The sequence below is a fragment of the Ascaphus truei genome (genome assembly GCF_040206685.1).
Source record: "Ascaphus truei isolate aAscTru1 chromosome 8 unlocalized genomic scaffold, aAscTru1.hap1 SUPER_8_unloc_1, whole genome shotgun sequence".
NCBI classification, from domain to species: domain Eukaryota; kingdom Metazoa; phylum Chordata; class Amphibia; order Anura; family Ascaphidae; genus Ascaphus; species Ascaphus truei.
In genome coordinates this window covers 795,260-814,359 of record NW_027453835.1, presented here as the reverse complement: position 1 = coordinate 814,359, position 19,100 = coordinate 795,260, and the positions used below count along the sequence as shown (strand labels likewise).

Genomic DNA, 19,100 nt, shown 5'->3' with positions numbered 1-19,100 from the left:
TGCATCAGGGGTTTTAGGGGTTAGCCATGTTTCTGTAAGAACGATGGCTTTGGGTTTATGCATAAGGCACCATGCCCTCAGTTCGTCCAGTTTGGGCAGCAGGCTCCGGATATTTATATGGGCGACAGATAGCCCTTTTTGGAATTTAAAGGTGGAATTCTCCGGGGCATGGGACAGAGCTGAAATGGGAGGACCTGGGTTAGGTTCAATATCACCTGCTAAAGAGAGTAATAGTATGAGTAGAAATTTGGGTAGTTGTTTGCAAGTTGTAAATTTGTGGTGTTTGCCATTAGAGTGAGCAGTGGTTGGTGTGCTGGTTTTTAGAGTTCTCCACCAACATTCAGTAGATAGTGCAAGGCTTTTGAGTAGTCCAGGGTGTATGGTGATGTTGGGTGTGGGCCAGGATGGAGGAGTTTGTAGTGTATAGAGGGAGTAACATCTCCATGAGGCCAGGAGAAAGAAAAAAGTTAAGATACATAGCAGGTTCATGATGCCAGAGGTAGGCAGTGCTGCATGGAGCTGTTGTGAGCAAAGTGAGTGTGTGCAGACTAAACAGCAGGGGTGTGCCTGTTCCTTGTCAAATGTTTTGCTGCATTGCAATGCTAGAGTCAGTTCTGGGTTTCAGTGGGCTGAGTGGGTGTGGGAGGTATTTTGTGCAGTCAGTTTTGGGAGGCTGCAGTGAAATAAGTTGTAAAGGGGTTAAAATATGCAGGTTAACAAGCATGGGATCAAAGTGTGGTCATATAAGCTCACAGTTTGTTGCCTTGAGTAAGAGAGTTTGCAGAAAGATGCAGTCACCAGTCACCTCTAGTAAAACTATAGTCTAACTATTATTGTCACTTTAAATGCATCACTCTTAAGATGCCAATGCAGGGGGGATATTTGTTTTATACATCTAAAGCAGTCATATGACCCTCCCCCCACCCCCAATACATCAGCTTGTTCCAGTTGGTCAATTAGCAGCACACAGTTAAGAGGGGGGGGGACCACCTTTTGATATACAAACATACCAAGAGAGTTCAATAGTACAAGCCGGGAGGGTAATTCTCAGCAGTACGTGTATATAGGAGGACTCGGGCCCTGCCTCAGCAGTACGTGTATATAGGAGGAGGACTCGTTCACATAAATAGTGTCACTTTTATTAATCACATACAAGGCTGTCTGACGCCGTCACAAGCATGTTCCTGACGGTCTCTCTACTCTGCACTCTCTTTGTTCGAGACGTCTCGCATACTGTAGTATCCATCAGCGAGACATCATTCGTACAAACTCTGGGAAAGAGAGAGAGGTCAGATAGAGAGGGAGGTCAGAGAGAGAGAGGGGGGGGAGCAGACGCTGCGGGGGGAGGGGGGAAGCAGACGCTGCGGGGGGAGGGGGGAGCAGACGCTGATGGGGGAGGGGGGAGCAGATGCTGATGGAGGGGGGAGCAGACGCTGCTTAGCAGACGCTGCGGGTGGGGGGGAGAGCAGTCGCTGCTGGGGAGTAAGTGCCGTGGCTGCCGGTGCCGTGGTGGGACGGGGAGTAAGTGCGCTGGCACCGGCAGCCACGGCACTTCCCATCCCACCACGGCCCCAGCAGCCACGGCACTTACTCCCCGTCCCACCACGGCCACGGCACTTACTCCCCGTCCCACCACGGCCCCGGCAGCCACGGCACTTACTCCCCGTCCCACCACGGCCACGGCACTTGCTCCCCGTCCCACCACGGCATATTTCGGTCTCACCTTCGAAGTCCACGAGTCCGTCCCCGTTCACATCCACGTCCCTCAGGATCTCGTCCACCTCGCGCGGGCGCAGCTGCTGCCCCAGGAGCTTCATCATCGCGTCTCGCAGCTCACGTGTGCTGATCCGACCATCACCGTTAGTGTCAAACTGGGGGGGACGGGGGGGACAGAGAGAGGAGAGGGGGGCAGTGAGAGGACAGAGGGGGCAGTGAGAGGAGAGAGGGGATAGGGAGAGGGGTACAGTGAGGAGGAGGAGGGTCGGTGAGAGGAGAGGGAGGTCAGTGAGAGGGGAGGGGGACAGTGAGAGGAAAGGGGGACATTGAGAGGAGAGGGGTCAGTGAGAGGAGAGACGGGGGGTCAGTGAGAGGAGAGACGGGGGGGTCAGTAAGGAGAGACGGGGGGTCAGTGAGATGGGGGTAGTGAGTAGAGTGGAGGACAGTGAGAGGGGACGGCGAGAGAGGTGGGACGGCGAGAGGGGGCGGCGAGAGGATAGGGGGACGGCGAGAGGAGAGGGGGACGGCGAGAGGAGAGAGGGGGATGGCGAGAGGAGAGAGAGGGGGACGGCGAGAGGAGAGAGGGGGACGGCGAGAGGAGAGAGGGGGACGGCGAGAGGAGAGAGAGGGGGACGGTGAGAGGAGAGGGGGACGGTGAGAGGAGAGAGGGGGACGGCGAGAGGAGAGAGAGAGGGGGACGGTGAGAGGAGAGACCCTTGAGGACCCCCACAGGTACCTCACGGAAGGCGTCCCTGAGTTCCTTCACTCCAATCATGTCTGCTGTCTCTGCAAGAAGCTTCGGTCCCATCAGCTCCACAAAATCCTCAAAATCCACTTTACCCCCCGCTGGAAGGAGACGGGGCAATTAGTGTAGAACAGTGGCAACTGCCAGCTTCCCCCTCACACACCGTGGCAGTGCCAGTCTCCCCTCACACACCGTGGCAGTGCCAGCCTCCCCTCACGCACGTGGAAGTGCCAGCCTCCCCCTCACACACCGTGGCAGTGCCAGTTTCCCCCTAACGCACCATGGCAGTGCCAGCCTCCCCTCACGCACCGTGGCAGTGCCAGCCTCCCCTCATGCATTGTGGCAGTGCCAGTCTCCCCCTCACGCACCATGGCAGTGCCAGCCTCCCCCTCACGCACTGTGGCAGTGCCAGTCTCCCCCTCACGCACCATGGCAGTGCCAGCCTCCCCCTCGCACACCTTGGCAGTGCCAGTCTCCCCCTCACGCACCATGGCAGTGCCAGTCTGCCCCTCGCACACCGTAGCTGTGCCAGTCTCCCCCTCACACCGTAGCAGTGCCAGTCTCCCCCTCACACACCGTGGCAGTGCCAGCCTCCCCCTCGCACACCATGGCAGTGCCAGCCTCCTCCTCACGCACCGTGGCAGTGCCAGTCTCCCCCTCACACACCGTGGCAGTGCCAGCCTCCCCTCACGCACGTGGAAGTGCCAGCCTCCCCCTCACACACCGTGGCAGTGCCAGTCTCCCCCTCACACACCGTGGCAGTGCCAGCCTCCCCTCACGCACGTGGAAGTGCCAGCCTCCCCCTTACACACCGTGGCAGTGCCAGTTTCCCCCTAACGCACCATGGCAGTGCCAGCCTCCCCTCACGCACCGTGGCAGTGCCAGCCTCCCCTCATGCATTGTGGCAGTGCCAGTCTCCCCCTCACGCACCATGGCAGTGCCAGCCTCCCCCTCACGCACTGTGGCAGTGCCAGTCTCCCCCTCACGCACCATGGCAGTGCCAGCCTCCCCCTCGCACACCTTGGCAGTGCCAGTCTCCCCCTCACGCACCATGGCAGTGCCAGTCTGCCCCTCGCACACCGTAGCTGTGCCAGTCTCCCCCTCACACCGTAGCAGTGCCAGTCTCCCCCTCACACACCGTGGCAGTGCCAGCCTCCCCCTCGCACACCATGGCAGTGCCAGCCTCCTCCTCAAGCACCGTGGCAGTGCCAGTCTCCCCCTCACGCACCATGGCAGTGCCAGCCTCCCCTCACGCACGTGGAAGTGCCAGCCTCCCCCTCACACACCGTGGCAGTGCCAGTCTCCCCCTCACATACCGTGGCAGTGCCAGCCTCCCCTCATGCACTGTGGCAGTGCCAGCCTCCCCCTCGCACACCGTGGCAATGCCAGCCTCCCCCTCACACACAGGAAGGGGAGGAGCTATGCGCCAAGATGGCGACAGACCCTGGAGGAGGGAGAGGAGTTGGAACCAGGGCTCAAACTGATCTGAATGCGGATAAGAAAGTTTCCCTGGAAGATAAAGTGCAGAAACTTTAGCAAAAGAAAGAGTCAGAAAATGTGGAAAAAGAGATGAATGAAAATGTTGGGCAGAAAGAAACTGGAATGGAGAATACTGAAAGTCCGGCTCAGAACCAGACGGGTAAGAGAACTGCGGCTAAAACCGGCTCAAGGTCTAATGAAGCCAGGAGTAAAAGCCAGGCAGAATATGAGAAAAGGAGACTTGGGGTCACAGAAATTGTTATCCCACAAATTAGCAAGGACATACACACTAATGCAGAGGCAACTGCAGCTACACCGGAAACAGACCCAGCAAACAACTGCACCAGAGACAGAGACCCCGCATACAGCTGTACCCGACACAGAGACCCCGCATACAGCTGTACCCGACACAGAGACCCCGCATACAACTGTACCCGACGCAGAGACCCCGCATACAACTGTACCCGACACAGAGACCCCGCATACAACTGTACCCGACACAGAGACCCCACATACAGCTGCACCGGAAACAGAGACCCCGCATACAACTGTACCCGACACGGAGACCCTGCATACAACTGTACCCGACACGGAGACCCTGCATACAACTGTACCCGACACAGAGACCCTGCATACAACTGTACCCGACACAGAGACCCTGCATACAACTGTACCCGACACAGAGACCCTGCATACAACTGTACCCGACACGGAGACCCTGCATACAACTGTACCCGACACAGAGACCCTGCATACAACTGTACCCGACACGGAGACCCCGCATACCACTGTACCCGACACAGAGACCCCGCATACAACTGTACCCGACACGGAGACCCCGCATACAACTGTACCCGACACGGAGATCCCGCATACAACTGTACCCGACGCAGAGACCCCGCATACAACTGTACCTGACGCAGAGACCCCGCATACAACTGTACCCGACACAGAGACCCCGCATACAGCTGCACCCGACACAGAGACCCCGCATACAACTGTACCCGGCGCAGAGACCCCGCATACAACTGTACCCGACGCAGAGACCCCGCATACAGCTGCACCCGACGCAGAGACCCGGCATATAACTGTACCCGATGCAGAGACCCCGCATACAACTGTACCCGATGCAGAGACCCCGCATACAACTGTACCCGACACGGAGACCCCGCATACAATTGTACCCGACACGGAGACCCCGCATACAACTGTACCCGACACAGAGACCCCGCATACAACTGTACCCGACACAGAGACCCCGCATACAACTGTACCCGACACAGAGACCCTGCATACAACTGCACCCGACACAGAGACCCTGCATACAGTTGCACCCGACACAGAGACCCCGCATACAACTGTACCCGACGCAGAGACCCCGCATACAACTGTACCCGACGCAGAGACCCCGCATACAGCTGCACCCGACGCAGAGACCCGGCATACAACTGTACCCGACGCAGAGACCCGGCATACAACTGTACCCGACGCAGAGACCCCGCATACAACTGCACCCGACGCAGAAACCCCGCATACAGCTGTACCCGACACAGAGACCCCGCATACAACTGTACCCGACGCAGAGACCCCGCATACAGCTGCACCCGACACAGAGACCCCGCATACAACTGTACCTGACGCAGAGACCCCGCATACAACTGTACCCGACACAGAGACCCCGCATACAACTGTACCCGACACAGAGACCCCGCATACAACTGTACCCGACACAGAGACCCTGCATACAGCTGCACCTGACACAGAGACCCCGCATACAAAAGTACCCGACACAGAGACCCCGCATACAACTGTACCCGACACAGAGACCCTGCGTACAACTGTACCCGACGCAGAGACCCCCGCATACAGCTGCACCCGACACAGAGACCCTGCATACAAATGTACCCGACACAGAGACCCCGCATACAACTGTACCCGACACAGAGACCCCGCATACAACTGTACCCGACACAGAGACCCTGCATACAACTGCACCCGACACAGAGACCCTGCATACAGCTGCACCCGACACAGACCCCGCATACAACTGTACCCGACGCAGAGACCCCGCATACAACTGTACCCGACGCAGAGACCCCGCATACAGCTGCACCCGACGCAGAGACCCGGCATACAACTGTACCCGACGCAGAGACCCCGCATACAACTGTACCCGACGCAGAGACCCCGCATACAACTGCACCCGACACAGAGACCCCGCATACAGCTTCACCCGACACAGAGACCCCGCATACAGCTGCACCCGACACAGAGACCCCGCATACAACTGTACCCGACGCAGAGACCCCGCATACAGCTGCACCCGACACAGAGACCCCGCATACAACTGTACCTGACGCAGAGACCCCGCATACAACTACCCGACACAGAGACCCCGCATACAACTGTACCCGACACAGAGACCCCGCATACAACTGTACCCGACAAGAGACCCTGCATACAGCTGCACCTGACACAGAGACCCCGCATACAAAAGTACCCGACACAGAGACCCCGCATACAACTGTACCCGACACAGAGACCCTGCATACAACTGTACCCGACGCAGAGACCCCGCATACAGCTGCACCCGACACAGAGACCCTGCATACAACTGTACACGACACAGAGACCCCACATACAACTGTACCCGACACAGAGACCCCGCATACAACTGTACCCGACACAGAGACCCCGCATACAACTGTACCCGACACACTCGACAGGGCACCAGGAAGAGGGTTTGCTTATACTTGTTCACTGATTGACATCTGATATCTGCATATGTTCTGTGTCTTTTACAATATTCGCATTTTGGGGATCAAATTTAATAGTCAAGATTCTGGTGAGCAAAACTGGGAAGAAAAACTTGGCATAAGCAAAGCCAAAGTTACCAGGTGGAAACATTGGAAATTTTCTTTTGAGAGCAGAATTAGGATTGTTAAAACTTTTTTACTGCCTATTTTCATCTATTTAAGTTTTGTATTTCCACCGCCTGAGAAAGTTGTGGTTTCTTTAAATAATTTGTATTTTTCAGATGCTGTGGGGAAACGGGCTCAATTTAGTGAGCAGACACATCACTTGCAGGCCTGGAAATAAGGGAGGTCTTAATATGGTGAACCCGGAGTTATTTTTTAATGTAATATTCCTATGTTTTAATTTTCAGGGGATTTTCTCACAAAGTATATGGAGGAATTATTTTAAGGAGTGGTTGTCACCGCTTTTTGACAAATGGTTTGAGGGGGAAAATATCAAAAGAATGACCCAAAATATTGGATATTTACCGCCATATACTGTATTATTTGGATGGTTAAAGTTATTAGAAAATTACAAATAACTAGGACTGAAATTGAACAGCTTTCAAGGAAGCAACTCTATACAAGTATTGTAGAGAGAACACCCCCAATAAGCCTGGAGCTCAGACGATGTCCTGAGACCAGCCATGATGTGGTATTAAAGCAACTCGCTGATCCCAGATTAACGCAGAAAATGAGCGATGTCTCGTGGTTATTATTTCATAGTAAAATGTATGTCAGGCAGAATTTTTAAAATACAGGAATGTTGATGATAGGAATTGTCCGCGGGAAAACTGTAATGTTTTAGAAACCATGGAACACTTTTTATTGGAATGTCCATTTTCTATATTTTTATGGAAATAAATTGCAAGTCATCTAAAAATCCCTATGTGACCAAACAGAGCTACCCCCAAGTAGCATACGGACTCGTTCCGGAAACCCAGAAGCAGCATCACAATAGGACCCTGTGGCTGATTGACGTGATATCTATATACCATTTATGGAACGCCAGATGTGTGGTATCGCTAAAAAAGTGTGTGATGCCGCAGAAATAATTCTGAGTCACGTTGTCTCAGATATAAAGAGCGCTCAGCAGAGGGAATCTGAGAGGTTGGAGAGACGTGTTTAAATCTCTTTGGAAGGGAATCTCTGTAAGATAACATGTAATGTTTGTGTGATTCTCTGGATGCTATTCTGTAAATATTGGGTGTACTTGTAAATAATTGTATTTTGTATTTAAGTTAAAAAAAGATTCCCCCCATACACTTGCAGTGCCAGCCTCCCCCCCCCCACACACACACAGCAGCAGTGCCAGCCTCCCCCCCACACACACACACAGCGGCAGTGCAAGCCACCACCACCCCACACACACACCGTGGCAGTGCCAGCCTCCTCCCCCCCCACAAACACACAGCAGCAGTGCCAGCCTCTCCCCCCCACACACAGCGACAGTGCCAGCCTCCCCTTCCATACCATGGCAGTGCCAGCCTACCCCTCCCCACACACACACAGCAGCAGTGCCAGCCTCCCCCCCTCACACACTGCGGTAGGGCCAATCTCAACCTCCCATCGTGGCAGTGACAGAGGTGTGGGGGGGGGGGGTTGAGTATAGGAGTAGCAGAGTGATGCAGTGACAGCTGTGTGTGGCTATGGGGGGAGTACAGAAATAGCAGAGTGATGCAGTTACAGAGCTGTGTGTGTGTGTGGCGGGGGGGAAGTTGAGTAAAGGAATAGCATAGTGTTAATGTGTCATGATAATATCTAGAGATATTATGTATTTAATCCATCTGGTGCTTCCGGGGTTAAGGGTGCAACAACTTGGGTTTAAAAACAGAATATATTGGGTTTATGACAGGTTCAAGCTTGTCTTGGGTCTGTGCTGGGCTACAAACAGAATTTAATTGGGGGGGCTATCACGGATAGCCCACTAAAAGTAACATGTGTTGTTTAGACGGTCATAAACGATAACCAGGGACTATTCTGTCAGCCTCAAAGAAAACTAAACGTTCATGAATAATTACTTCTACATTCCAGAGAGGGGACGCACAGCGTATGCGCTCATTGGAAGGCTTTATTAAAAATGAGCATATCATGTGATGTCATCGACTGTACATACTAAGAGTTACATGTGTGTAATCGTGGCACAGAGTGGCATGTAACGAGGCCGCACACTGCATGGGTAAGAGGTAATAAGCGCAGGAATCTATTGATGTGACTCACGTGTGTCTCGGTATCAGAGGAGGGAAGTTATGAGTGCGGTTATATACGGAGGCAAAATTCAAACGTCGTTTGTCAAGGTTTTTTTCCCTCTGTCATAAAACTGTCAATCTCACAGCTGATTTACGATGGGGGTTAGGGGGAAGGGGGTTGGGGGGAGGGGCGGTCTTATGTTGTTTCCATGGGGGAAAATCTTACTAAAGCTTAGCAAGCTATTATGAAAATCAGATTTCAAGAGAGGTGTGTTTTGGACCAAACACGTGAAGTCTCATCTTCCTGCGCCAGTGACCTCTCTGGGAGAAAACCTATGGCATTGGGGTAATGTACTGTACAGGGATTTCTATTTTATGTTATATCCTGTACTTTTAAGAAACTGTCCTGCTGTGAGGATTCGCCATCCTGATGGCCAGAACTCACCTCTTCTGCCTTTTACATCTGGCACTCAAGTAGTGCCACTCTCAGCCTCCCACACCATGACAGTGCCAGCCTCCCCTTCCACACCATGGCAGTGCCAGCCTCCCCCCCCCACACACACAGCAGCAGTGCCAGCCCCCCCCCCCTCACACACTGCGGTAGGGCCAATCTCAACCTCCCATCGTGGCAGTGCCAGCCTCCCCCTCACACACAGCACTCTCCCCTTCCACACCATGGCAGTGCCAGCCTCACCCTCCCACACCGTGGTAGTTTCAATTTCCCCTTCCACACCATGGCAGTGCCAGCCTCACACCGTGGCAGTGTCAGCCTCCCCTCCCACACATAGGCAGTGCCAGCCTCACACACCGCGGCAGTGTCAGCCTCCCCTCCCACACCGTGGCAGTGCCAGCCTCACCCTCCCACACTGTGGCAGTGTCGGCCTCACCCTTCCACACTGTGGCAGTGCCAGCCTCACACACCATGGCAGTGCCAGCCTCCCATACTGGGGCAGTGCCAGCCTCACCCTCCCACACTGTGGTGGTGCCAGCCTCACCCTCCCACACTGTGGCAGTGCCAGCCTCACCCTCCCACACCGTGGCAGTGCCAGCCTCACACACCTTGGCAGTACCAGCCTCACAGGCAGAACACTCACTGATTTTCTGGGACAGCTCGATCAGTTCCATCTCTGTTGGCATGAAGCCCATTGTCCTCATACATTCCCCCAGCTCCTTATATCCAATAAAGCCGTCTTTGTCTCTGTCAAACTCTTTGAATGCTTCTCTCAGCTCTGGGGAGGAGGGGAAAAATAGCAGTGGGGTAAGTCACAGGGCTGTGTGTGTACAGGAATAGCGGAGTGATGCAGTGACAGAGCTGTGTCTGTGTGTGGGGGGGTGAGTACAGGAATAGCATAGTGATGCAGTGACAGAGCTGTGTGTGTGTGGGGGGGGTGAGTACAGGAATAGCAGAGTGATGCAGTGACAGACCTGTGTGTGTGTGGAGGGGTGAGTACAGGAATAGCAGAGCGATGCAGTGACAGATGTGTGTGTGTGTGTGGGGGGGGTGAGTACAGGAATAGCAGAGTGATGCAGTGACAGAGCTGTGTCTGTGTGTGGGGGGGTGAGTACAGGAATAGCATAGTGATGCAGTGACAGAGCTGTGTGTGTGTGTGTGGGGGGTGAGTACAGGAATAGCAGAGTGATGCAGTGACAGACCTGTGTGTGTGTGGAGGGGTGAGTACAGGAATAGCAGAGCGATGCAGTGACAGCTGTGTGTGTGTGTGGGGGGGGGTGAGTACAGGAATAGCAGAGTGATGCAGTGACAGAGGTGTGGGGGGGGGGTGAGTATAGGAGTAGCAGAGTGATGCAGTGACAGCTGTGTGTGGGTGTTGGGGGAGTACAGGAATAGCAGAGTGATGCAGTGACAGAGCTGTGTGTGTGTGTGTGGCGGGGGGGAAGTTGAGTAAAGGAATAGCATAGTGTTAATGTGTCATGATAATATCTAGAGATATTATGTATTTAATCCATCTGGTGCTTCCGGGGTTAAGGGTGCAACAACTTGGGTTTAAAAACAGAATATATTGGGTTTATGACAGGTTCAAGATTGTCTTGCGTCTGTGCAGGGCTACAAACAGAATTTAATTTGGGGGGCTATCACGGATAGCCCACTAAAAGTAACATGTGTTGTTTAGACGGTCATAAACGATAACCAGGGACTATTCTGTCAGCCTCAAAGAAAACTAAACGTTCATGAATAATTACTTCTACATTCCAGAGAGGGGACGCACAGTGTATGCGCTCATTGGAAGGCTTTATTAAAAATGAGCATATCATGTGATGTCATCGACTGTACATACTAAGAGTTACATGTGTGTAATCGTGGCACAGAGTGGCATGTAACGAGGCCACACACTGCATGGGTAAGAGGTAATAAGCGCAGGAATCTATTGATGTGACTCACGTGTGTCTCGGTATCAGAGGAGGGAAGTTATGAGTGCGGTTATATACGGAGGCAAAATTCAAACGTCGTTTGTCAAGGTTTTTTTCCCCTCTGTCATAAAACTGTCAATCTCACAGCTGATTTACGATGGGGGTGGGGAGGGGGGTTGGGGGGAGGGGCGGTCTTATGTTGTTTCCATGAGGGAAAATCTTACTAAAGCTTAGCAAGCTATTATGAAAATCAGATTTCAAGAGAGGTGTGTTTTGGACCAAACACGTGAAGTCTCATCTTCCTGCGCCAGTGACCTCTCTGGGAGAAAACCTATGGCATTGGGGTAATGTACTGTACAGGGATTTCTATTTTATGTTATATCCTGTTATTTTTAGAAACTGTCCTGCTGTGAGGATTCGCCATCCTGATGGCCGGAACTCACCTCTTCTGCCTTTTACATCTGGCACTCAAGTGATGCGATCTCGTAGCGGCTACACTGCGTGTGCGCGGTCAACCTGTCCCTCCAGACCTGTTCCCAGCCTCCGCCCCCGCTCCGAAGACGGACATGCGCGGTGCGCGAGTAGCGTGCGACCTAGTCGCCACCCCTTGAGGTCAGTGATGTGCGGAAGGCAGGCTTCCCCTGGACCCGCCTCCACGCTCCGTTCCCATTCGGATGACGGGCATGCGCGGTGCTCGATTGGCGCGCGATCGAATCGGCATCTCCTGATGCCGGTAACGCGCGCGGGCTCAATGCATTCCAATGGCAGAATGTGCTGTTTTGGTCCTGTTTCCTGTAAAGACCAGCGGGTGGCGTCCGAGAGGGAGAGCGGCGGTTTCCCATTGAAAGTCAATGGGCCCATTGACTTCAATGGAGATGCCTCGAGGTAACCTTTCCAAGAAGAAGTTGGCTGCCGTCCAGACCGCAAACCACAAAGCGGATACAATGTCTAAAAAGAGTTACGATCACTTGAGTCAAGGTCAAAGTTAATTGATGTGGGAATAAACAGTTCTAGGGCACCTAGAAATAAAATTCTTTTTGCCCCTAGTTCCTAGGCTTCCCCCCACTCGACCACAACCGGGTCCCCGAATCCTGGACCCCCGATAAGGGTGGAACCAGATAGAGCGGGTCGCGCCATAGGCTTTGCTGGCGGCGGCAGAAACGGCTCAGAAAAATGACTAAGTGTGAAATGCTGAATTTTAGGAATCCATATCTCCGGTTCCGGAGGGACCAGAGGATCAAGGTTTGGGGTATCTGTAGTCACTGCTCCGGCATCACTGCAGAACCATCCTTGACCCTCTTGGACCAACCCGACGGAGTATGGACCCCCTTGAAAGTTCGGTGCTTTTACCATTGATTCCAATGGGAGAAAAGCCGCATGGTGAAAAAATGACTAAGTGTAAAATGTTGAAATGTGTAAGTCCATATCTCTGGTTCTGGAATGCCCAGAGGGATGGGATTTGGGTGACATGTAGCCAAGGTTCCGTCTTTAATGCATGCCCATTTCCAGCCCCCTCAGACCAACCAGACGGAGTATGGACGACTGTAAAGATTTGTAGATTTTCTCATAGACTTCAATGGCGGCGGTTCCCCATTGAAAGTCTATGGTAGGAAACCCCATGGACTACAACGGCGGAGTTGCTCCATTGAAACCCATGGTGGCGGAGCCCGTTGTTTTCAATGGGGATTTAGTGAAAAGCTGAGATTTCTTTTTCAATGGAGATTTTTGTATTAAAATGATTTAATGTACATTTGTGTAACTCCGGTTTCTTAGGTCGTAGCAAGTCGCTTTTTGGACCATAGGGTGTCCCAGTTCTGGCAATGCGAACTGCGAAGTTTGGACCTGCTAGACCAAACGGAACCGGATATTTTAATACGTATATGTTTTATGCTTTATATTGTATTTTAAGGTATGGGTAAGTTCCAGAGGAAATTCTTTTGGCCATAAAGTAGCAGATGGCCCTAGGAGATGCCCCAATGTCTAGGACTTAAGTATTGTTCAAAGGATTTTGTCACCCTCCCTGTTTACCTAAGGGCGGAGGAGGCTCAAGCCAGAGCAGTCTTTAAGTGTCCCACTTCACACCTTTCAACAAAGGTTTTCCTGCCAGAACTCCAAATGGATAGACTGGCTATCATTCCTGATGCAAATGTGGGGCTTCAGAAATGAGACCCCAGAGTTCTACTGCGCATGTGCCAACTAGCAGGGGGGCATGGGTCAGAATGCTTTCCCACGTTAGTGAGTGGCTGGAGGTAATTGAAAACCAATCCCCTGTGCTTAAGGTTAAGAATAGAGGGACAAAGGATATATAAACTGCTGTTCCCTATATTCCTGTGTCTTCGTTTGCTGAATGATTTCCTGATTGCTGAGAGAAACGCTATGCACTGTCTTCCTGCCAGAGGTCTGTCATGTCTTTGGTGTCTTGATGACTATGAAGAGTGCTGCATGAACTGCCAGTCCAGATATGACTGCTTCATCATTTCCATGTTAAGTAAGTGTCTATATTTTGCCTGTTATTTGTACATTATTGTGTGTTCACCTTTATCAAGGAATAAATTATATTTGTTATATCTAAGTCTCGTCCCAGTTCAAACCCAGGTATATATATATTTATATATAGTTTTGGTGTAAATTACAGCCTGTCGCAAGCTCTCGTGACAGTCGGGAAACGCGAAGTTCCCATGAGAACCAGGAGTATCTTATTGGGAACACTTTCTCTTGCCCCTATCTCTTCTGATAACCCTTCTAGGATTCTCCTTCTCATCACCCTCTCTGGAGACGGGTTCTTTGTGTCTACTCTTGCCTTTCTTGATTCAGGTTCCGGAGGCAATTTTATAGACCAAGGTTTCGCTGAACGTCATCGCATTCCTCTCAGACATAAGAAAAACCCCATAGGCTTGGAGGCCATTGATGGAAGACCACTCCAACCAGCCTTCATTTCATTGGAGACCAAGGTTCTTCATCTTATGACGGGAGATGATCACCTGGAAATGATCCAATTCAATGTGATACACCTTCCGTAGGAATAATTCTTGGCCTTCCCTGGCTACAGGTTCATAACCCTCAGGTGGATTGGCTGAACAAGGATCCCATCCTGTGGAGTCCCTTCTGTACCAGGCACTGCATTATGGAATCCAGTAGTATCTGTGCTACCACCACGTTCGAGGAGAAAGGAAGGGTACTATTGCCTGAGGAGTATGCCGAATTCAGTGATGTCTTTGATAAAGTCATATCGGAAGTATTACCGCCACATCACACTTTTGACTGCCCTATTGAGTTACTCCCAGGTACGTCTCCACCCAGAAGGGCCTCTTACCCACTATCCATGCCTGAGACCAAAGCCATGAGAGAGTATATTACTGAAAATTTACAGAGAGGATTCATCCATAACTCCACCTCTCCAGCCGGTACCGAATTCTTCTTTGTAAAGAAGAAGGACGGGTCGCTACGACCTTGTATTGACTACCGGGGTCTCAATAAGATCACTATTAAAAATCGTTACCCTCTTTCCCTTATATCTGAACTCTTCGATCGCCTACAAGGCGCTAACATCTTCTCTAAATTAGACTTACGCGGGGCCTATAATCTCATCCATATTCGTCAAGACGACAAGTGGAAAACTGCATTCAATATCAGAGATGGACATTATGAGTACTTGGTCATGCCGTTTGGTCTGTGCAATGCCCCAGCGGTGTTTCAAGATTTTGTCAACGAAATCTTCAGGGACCTTCTCAACTTTTTTGTGATGATCTATTTGGACGACATTCTGATTTTTTTCTAAATCCAAGCAGGAACATGTGTCCCACGTCTAACAAGATCTCCTTCGCCTACGGGAGAATCAACTCTTTGCCAAACTCGAAAAATGCCAATTTCATCAAGCATCTACCATATTTCTAGGATATATCATCTCTAATACTGGTCTTACCATGGACCCTGCTAAAGTCAAAGCCATACTGGACTGACCTCAACCCACCGCTCTCAAAGCCATTCAACGTTTTCTAGGATTCTCCAATTACTATCGCAGGTTCATTCAGAACTTTTCTTCCCTGGTGGCTCCTCTTACGGCATTAACAAAGAAAGGAGCAGATCCCACATCTTGGCCCCCCGCGGCTATTCAGTCTTTTTCTCGCCTTAGATGATTACCAGGGTAAACCATGCAGAAAACCCAAACAGTGCATCTAAACCTTCAGCACAAGTAGATGTCCATTAGAAATGAGCGGTAACTGGGTATATAAGGCAGCGGTAACTGGGTATATAAGGCGGCGGTAACTGGGTATATAAGGCAGCAGTAACTGGGTATATAAGGCAGCGGTAACTGGGAATATAAGGCAGCGGTAACTGGGTATATAAGGCGGCGGTAACTGGGTATATAAGGCGGCGGTAACTGGATATATAAGGCGGCGGTAACTGGGTATATAAGGCGGGCGTAACTGGGTATATAAGGCGGCGGAAACTGGTATATAAGGCGGCGGTAACTGGGTATATAAGGCGGCGGTAACTGGGCATACAAGGCGGCGGTAAATGGGTATATAAGGCGGCGGTAACTGGGCATACAAGGCGGCGGTAACTGGGTATATAAGGCGGCGGTAACTGGGCATACAAGGCGGCGGTAACTGGGCATACAAGGCGGCGATAACTGGGTATATAAGGCGGCGGTAACTGGGTATATAAGGCGGCGGTAACTGGGTATATAAAGCGGTGGTAACTGGGCATACAAGGCGGCGGTAACTGGGTATATAAGGCGGCGGTAACTGGGCATACAAGGCGGCGGTAACTGGGTATATAAGGCGGCGGTAACTGGATATACAAGGCGGCGGTAACTGGATATACAAGGCGGCGGTAACTGGGTATATAAGGCGGCGGTAACTGGATATACAAGGCGGCGGTAACTGGGTATATAAGGCGGCGGTAACTGGATATACAAGGCTGCGGTAACTGGGTATATAAGGCGGCGGTAACTGGATATACAAGGCGGCGGTAACTGGATATACAAGGCGGCGGTAACTGGGTATATAAGGCGGCGGTAACTGGGTATATAAGGCGGCGGTAACTGGATATACAAGGCGGCGGTAACTGGATATACAAGGCGGCGGTAACTGGGCATACAAGGCGGCGGTAACTGGGTATACAAGGCGGCGGTAACTGGGTATATAAAGCGGCGGTAACTGGGTATACAAGGCGGCGGTAACTGGGTATATAAAGCGGCGGTAACTGGGCATACAAGGCGGCGGTAACTGGGTATATAAGGCGGCGGTAACTGGGCATACAAGGCGGCGGTAACTGGACATACAAGGCGGCGGTAACTGGGTATACAAGGCGGCGGTAACTGGGTATACAAGGCGGCGGTAACTGGGTATATAAAGCGGCGTATATACGGCGGCGGTAACTGGGTATATACGGCAGCAGTAACTGGGTATACAAGGCGGCGGTAACTGGGCATACAAGGCGGCGGTAACTGGGCATACAAGGCGGCGGTAACTGGGCATACGAGGCGGCGGTAACGGCATACAAGGCGGCGGTAACTGGGCATACGAGGCGGCGGTAACTGGGTATACGAGGCGGCGGTAACTGGGCATACAAGGCGGCGGTAACTGGGTATATAAGGCGGCGGTAACTGGGCATACAAGGCGGCGGTAACTGGGTATATAAGGCGGCGGTAACTGGGCATACAAGGCGGCGGTAACTGGGTATATAAGGCGGCGGTAACTGGGCATACAAGGCGGCGGTAACTGGGTATATAAGGCGGCGGTAACTGGGCATACAAGGCGGCGGTAACTGGGTATATAAGGCGGCGGTAACTGGGTATACAAGTCGGCGGCAACTGGGTATATAAGTCGGCGGTAACTGGGCATACAAGGCGGCGGTAACTGGGCATACAAGGCGGCGGTAACTGGGTATATAAGGCGGCGGTAACTGGGTATATAAGTCGGCGGTAACTGGGTATACAAGGCGGCGGTAACTGGGTATATAAGTCGGCGGTAACTGGGTATATAAGGCGACGGTAACTGGGTACATAAGGTGGCGGTAACTGGGCATACAAGGTGGCGGTAACTGGGTATACAAGGCGGCGGTAACTGGGCATACAAGGCGGCGGTAACTGGGCATATAAAGCGGCGGTAACTGGGTATATAAGGCGGCGGTAACTGGGTATACAAGGCGGCGGTAACTGGGCATACAAGGCGGCGGTAACTGGGTATACAAGGTGGCGGTAACTGGGTATATAAGGCGGCGGTAACTGGGTATATAAGGCGGCGGTAACTGGGTATATACGGCAGCGGTAACTGGGTATATACGGCAGCGGTAACTGGGTATATACGGCAGCGGTAACTGGGTATATACGGCAGCAGTAACTGGGTATATACGGCAGCAGTTCCTCCTGCCCAGCAATTGTAGGAATATATATGCAGTGAGTTGAAAAATTCACATTAACTTGATTGAAGTATAACAATCTGAGTGAGTGAGTGAGTAAGTGAGTGAGTAGGCATGCACTTAGTAACACTACTCACTGTCTTCCTTGTAGGCCGAGTGGCTGGAACCGCACGGCGTGCTCCAATCCAGACAGCAGCAGCACAGAGAGAACAGGAAACGGAGGGCGGTGCACAGCCGAAGAAAACTCCCCCAGGCAAGGTAAGTGCAGTAAAACGTCTGTTTATTGGCACATAAGGGTTAAAAAACCACTCGCGCTTCGTGTTTCGCGCGGGAGACGCTTTATCAAAGAGACTAGAAATTAGCACTCGAAGAATGGAGATACCAGCTGGAAGGTGCAGAGGACCCCATAATGTGTTATACATCGAAGGAGCTTGTCGTCTGGGTGCCCGCCAAGCTCGTCGTCTGGGTGCCCGCCAAGGTCGTCGTCTGGGTGCCCGCCAAGCTCGTCGTCTGGGTGCCCGCCAAGCTCGTCGTCTGGGTGCCCGCCAAGCTCGTCGTCTGGGTGCCCGCCAAGCACGTCGTCTGGGTGCCCGCCAAGCTCGTCGTCTGGGTGCCCGCCAAGCTCGTCGTCTGGGTGCCCGCCAAGCTCGTCGTCTGGGTGCCCGCCAAGCTCGTCGTCTGGGTGCCCGCCAAGCTCGTCGTCTGGGTGCCCGCCAAGCTCGTCGTCTGGGTGCCCGCCAAGCCAGATGGTCACTTTTCTTTTCAAGATTCAATTGTATAATCTCCTATCTGCCTGGAACCAGGAATATCAAAGCAGACGCGGTGCCCCGTTGTAAGTCTATGGCGGCAGACTCCCATAGACGCCACTGGCGGAGGTTCACCATTGAAAGTCTATGGTGGCGGAGCCCGTTGTTTTCAATGGGGAATAAGTGAAAAACTGAGATTTATTTTACAGCTGTGAAATTTGTAATAAAGAAATAAACAGTTTATCTTGTATTTGTTTATCTCCGGTTCTGTAGGTCGCAGCAGGCTGAAACTTGGTCACTATAATGAGTCAGTTCCGGCATTAAGAACTGGGCCATTTCGACCCGCTGGACCCAACAGAACCGGGTATTTTAATATGTTTGTATATTGAAAACCATACTGTATTTCAAAGCGGGGACAAAAGCCCGCGAAAATTCCTGCACACTAAGGAATGCAAATGGTCAGGGGGGGCGACCCAATGTCTAAGAACCAGGCCCCTGATCAAAGACTCAGCCACTCTAACTATTTACATGAGGGCGGAGAAGCGTGAAGCTGGAGTGGTTTGTAGGTGCTATAACTCACACTTACAAACAAAGAATATCCTGCCAGATACCCCATCTGGCAGACTGTCCAGTGCCCCTGATTTGGGTGTGGGGCTACAGAAATGAGACCCTCAGGGTCCCAATACGCATGTGCCAT

General features: G+C 52.1%; 1 protein-coding gene and 1 long non-coding RNA gene across 2 annotated transcripts; one reads left to right on the top strand and one right to left on the bottom strand.

The window, feature by feature from the left end:
- Positions 1–1,117: 1,117 nt before the first annotated feature.
- On the bottom strand, positions 1,118–18,048 carry LOC142473388 (calcium-binding protein 2-like). Its single transcript, XM_075580634.1, has 5 exons — positions 17,795–18,048; positions 10,019–10,153; positions 2,453–2,562; positions 1,724–1,871; positions 1,118–1,271 (listed from the first exon to the last, which is right to left on the bottom strand). Exons 2-5 carry the CDS (start codon positions 10,077–10,079, stop codon positions 1,246–1,248), a joined length of 345 nt encoding a protein of 114 aa, XP_075436749.1. The 5' UTR covers positions 10,080–10,153; positions 17,795–18,048; the 3' UTR covers positions 1,118–1,245.
- LOC142473389 (uncharacterized) lies at positions 11,521–18,063 on the top strand. Its single transcript, XR_012790066.1, has 3 exons — positions 11,521–11,903; positions 13,688–13,779; positions 17,809–18,063. It is a non-coding gene; the product is annotated as an uncharacterized LOC142473389 (long non-coding RNA).
- The last annotated feature ends 1,037 nt before the right edge of the window (positions 18,064–19,100 follow it).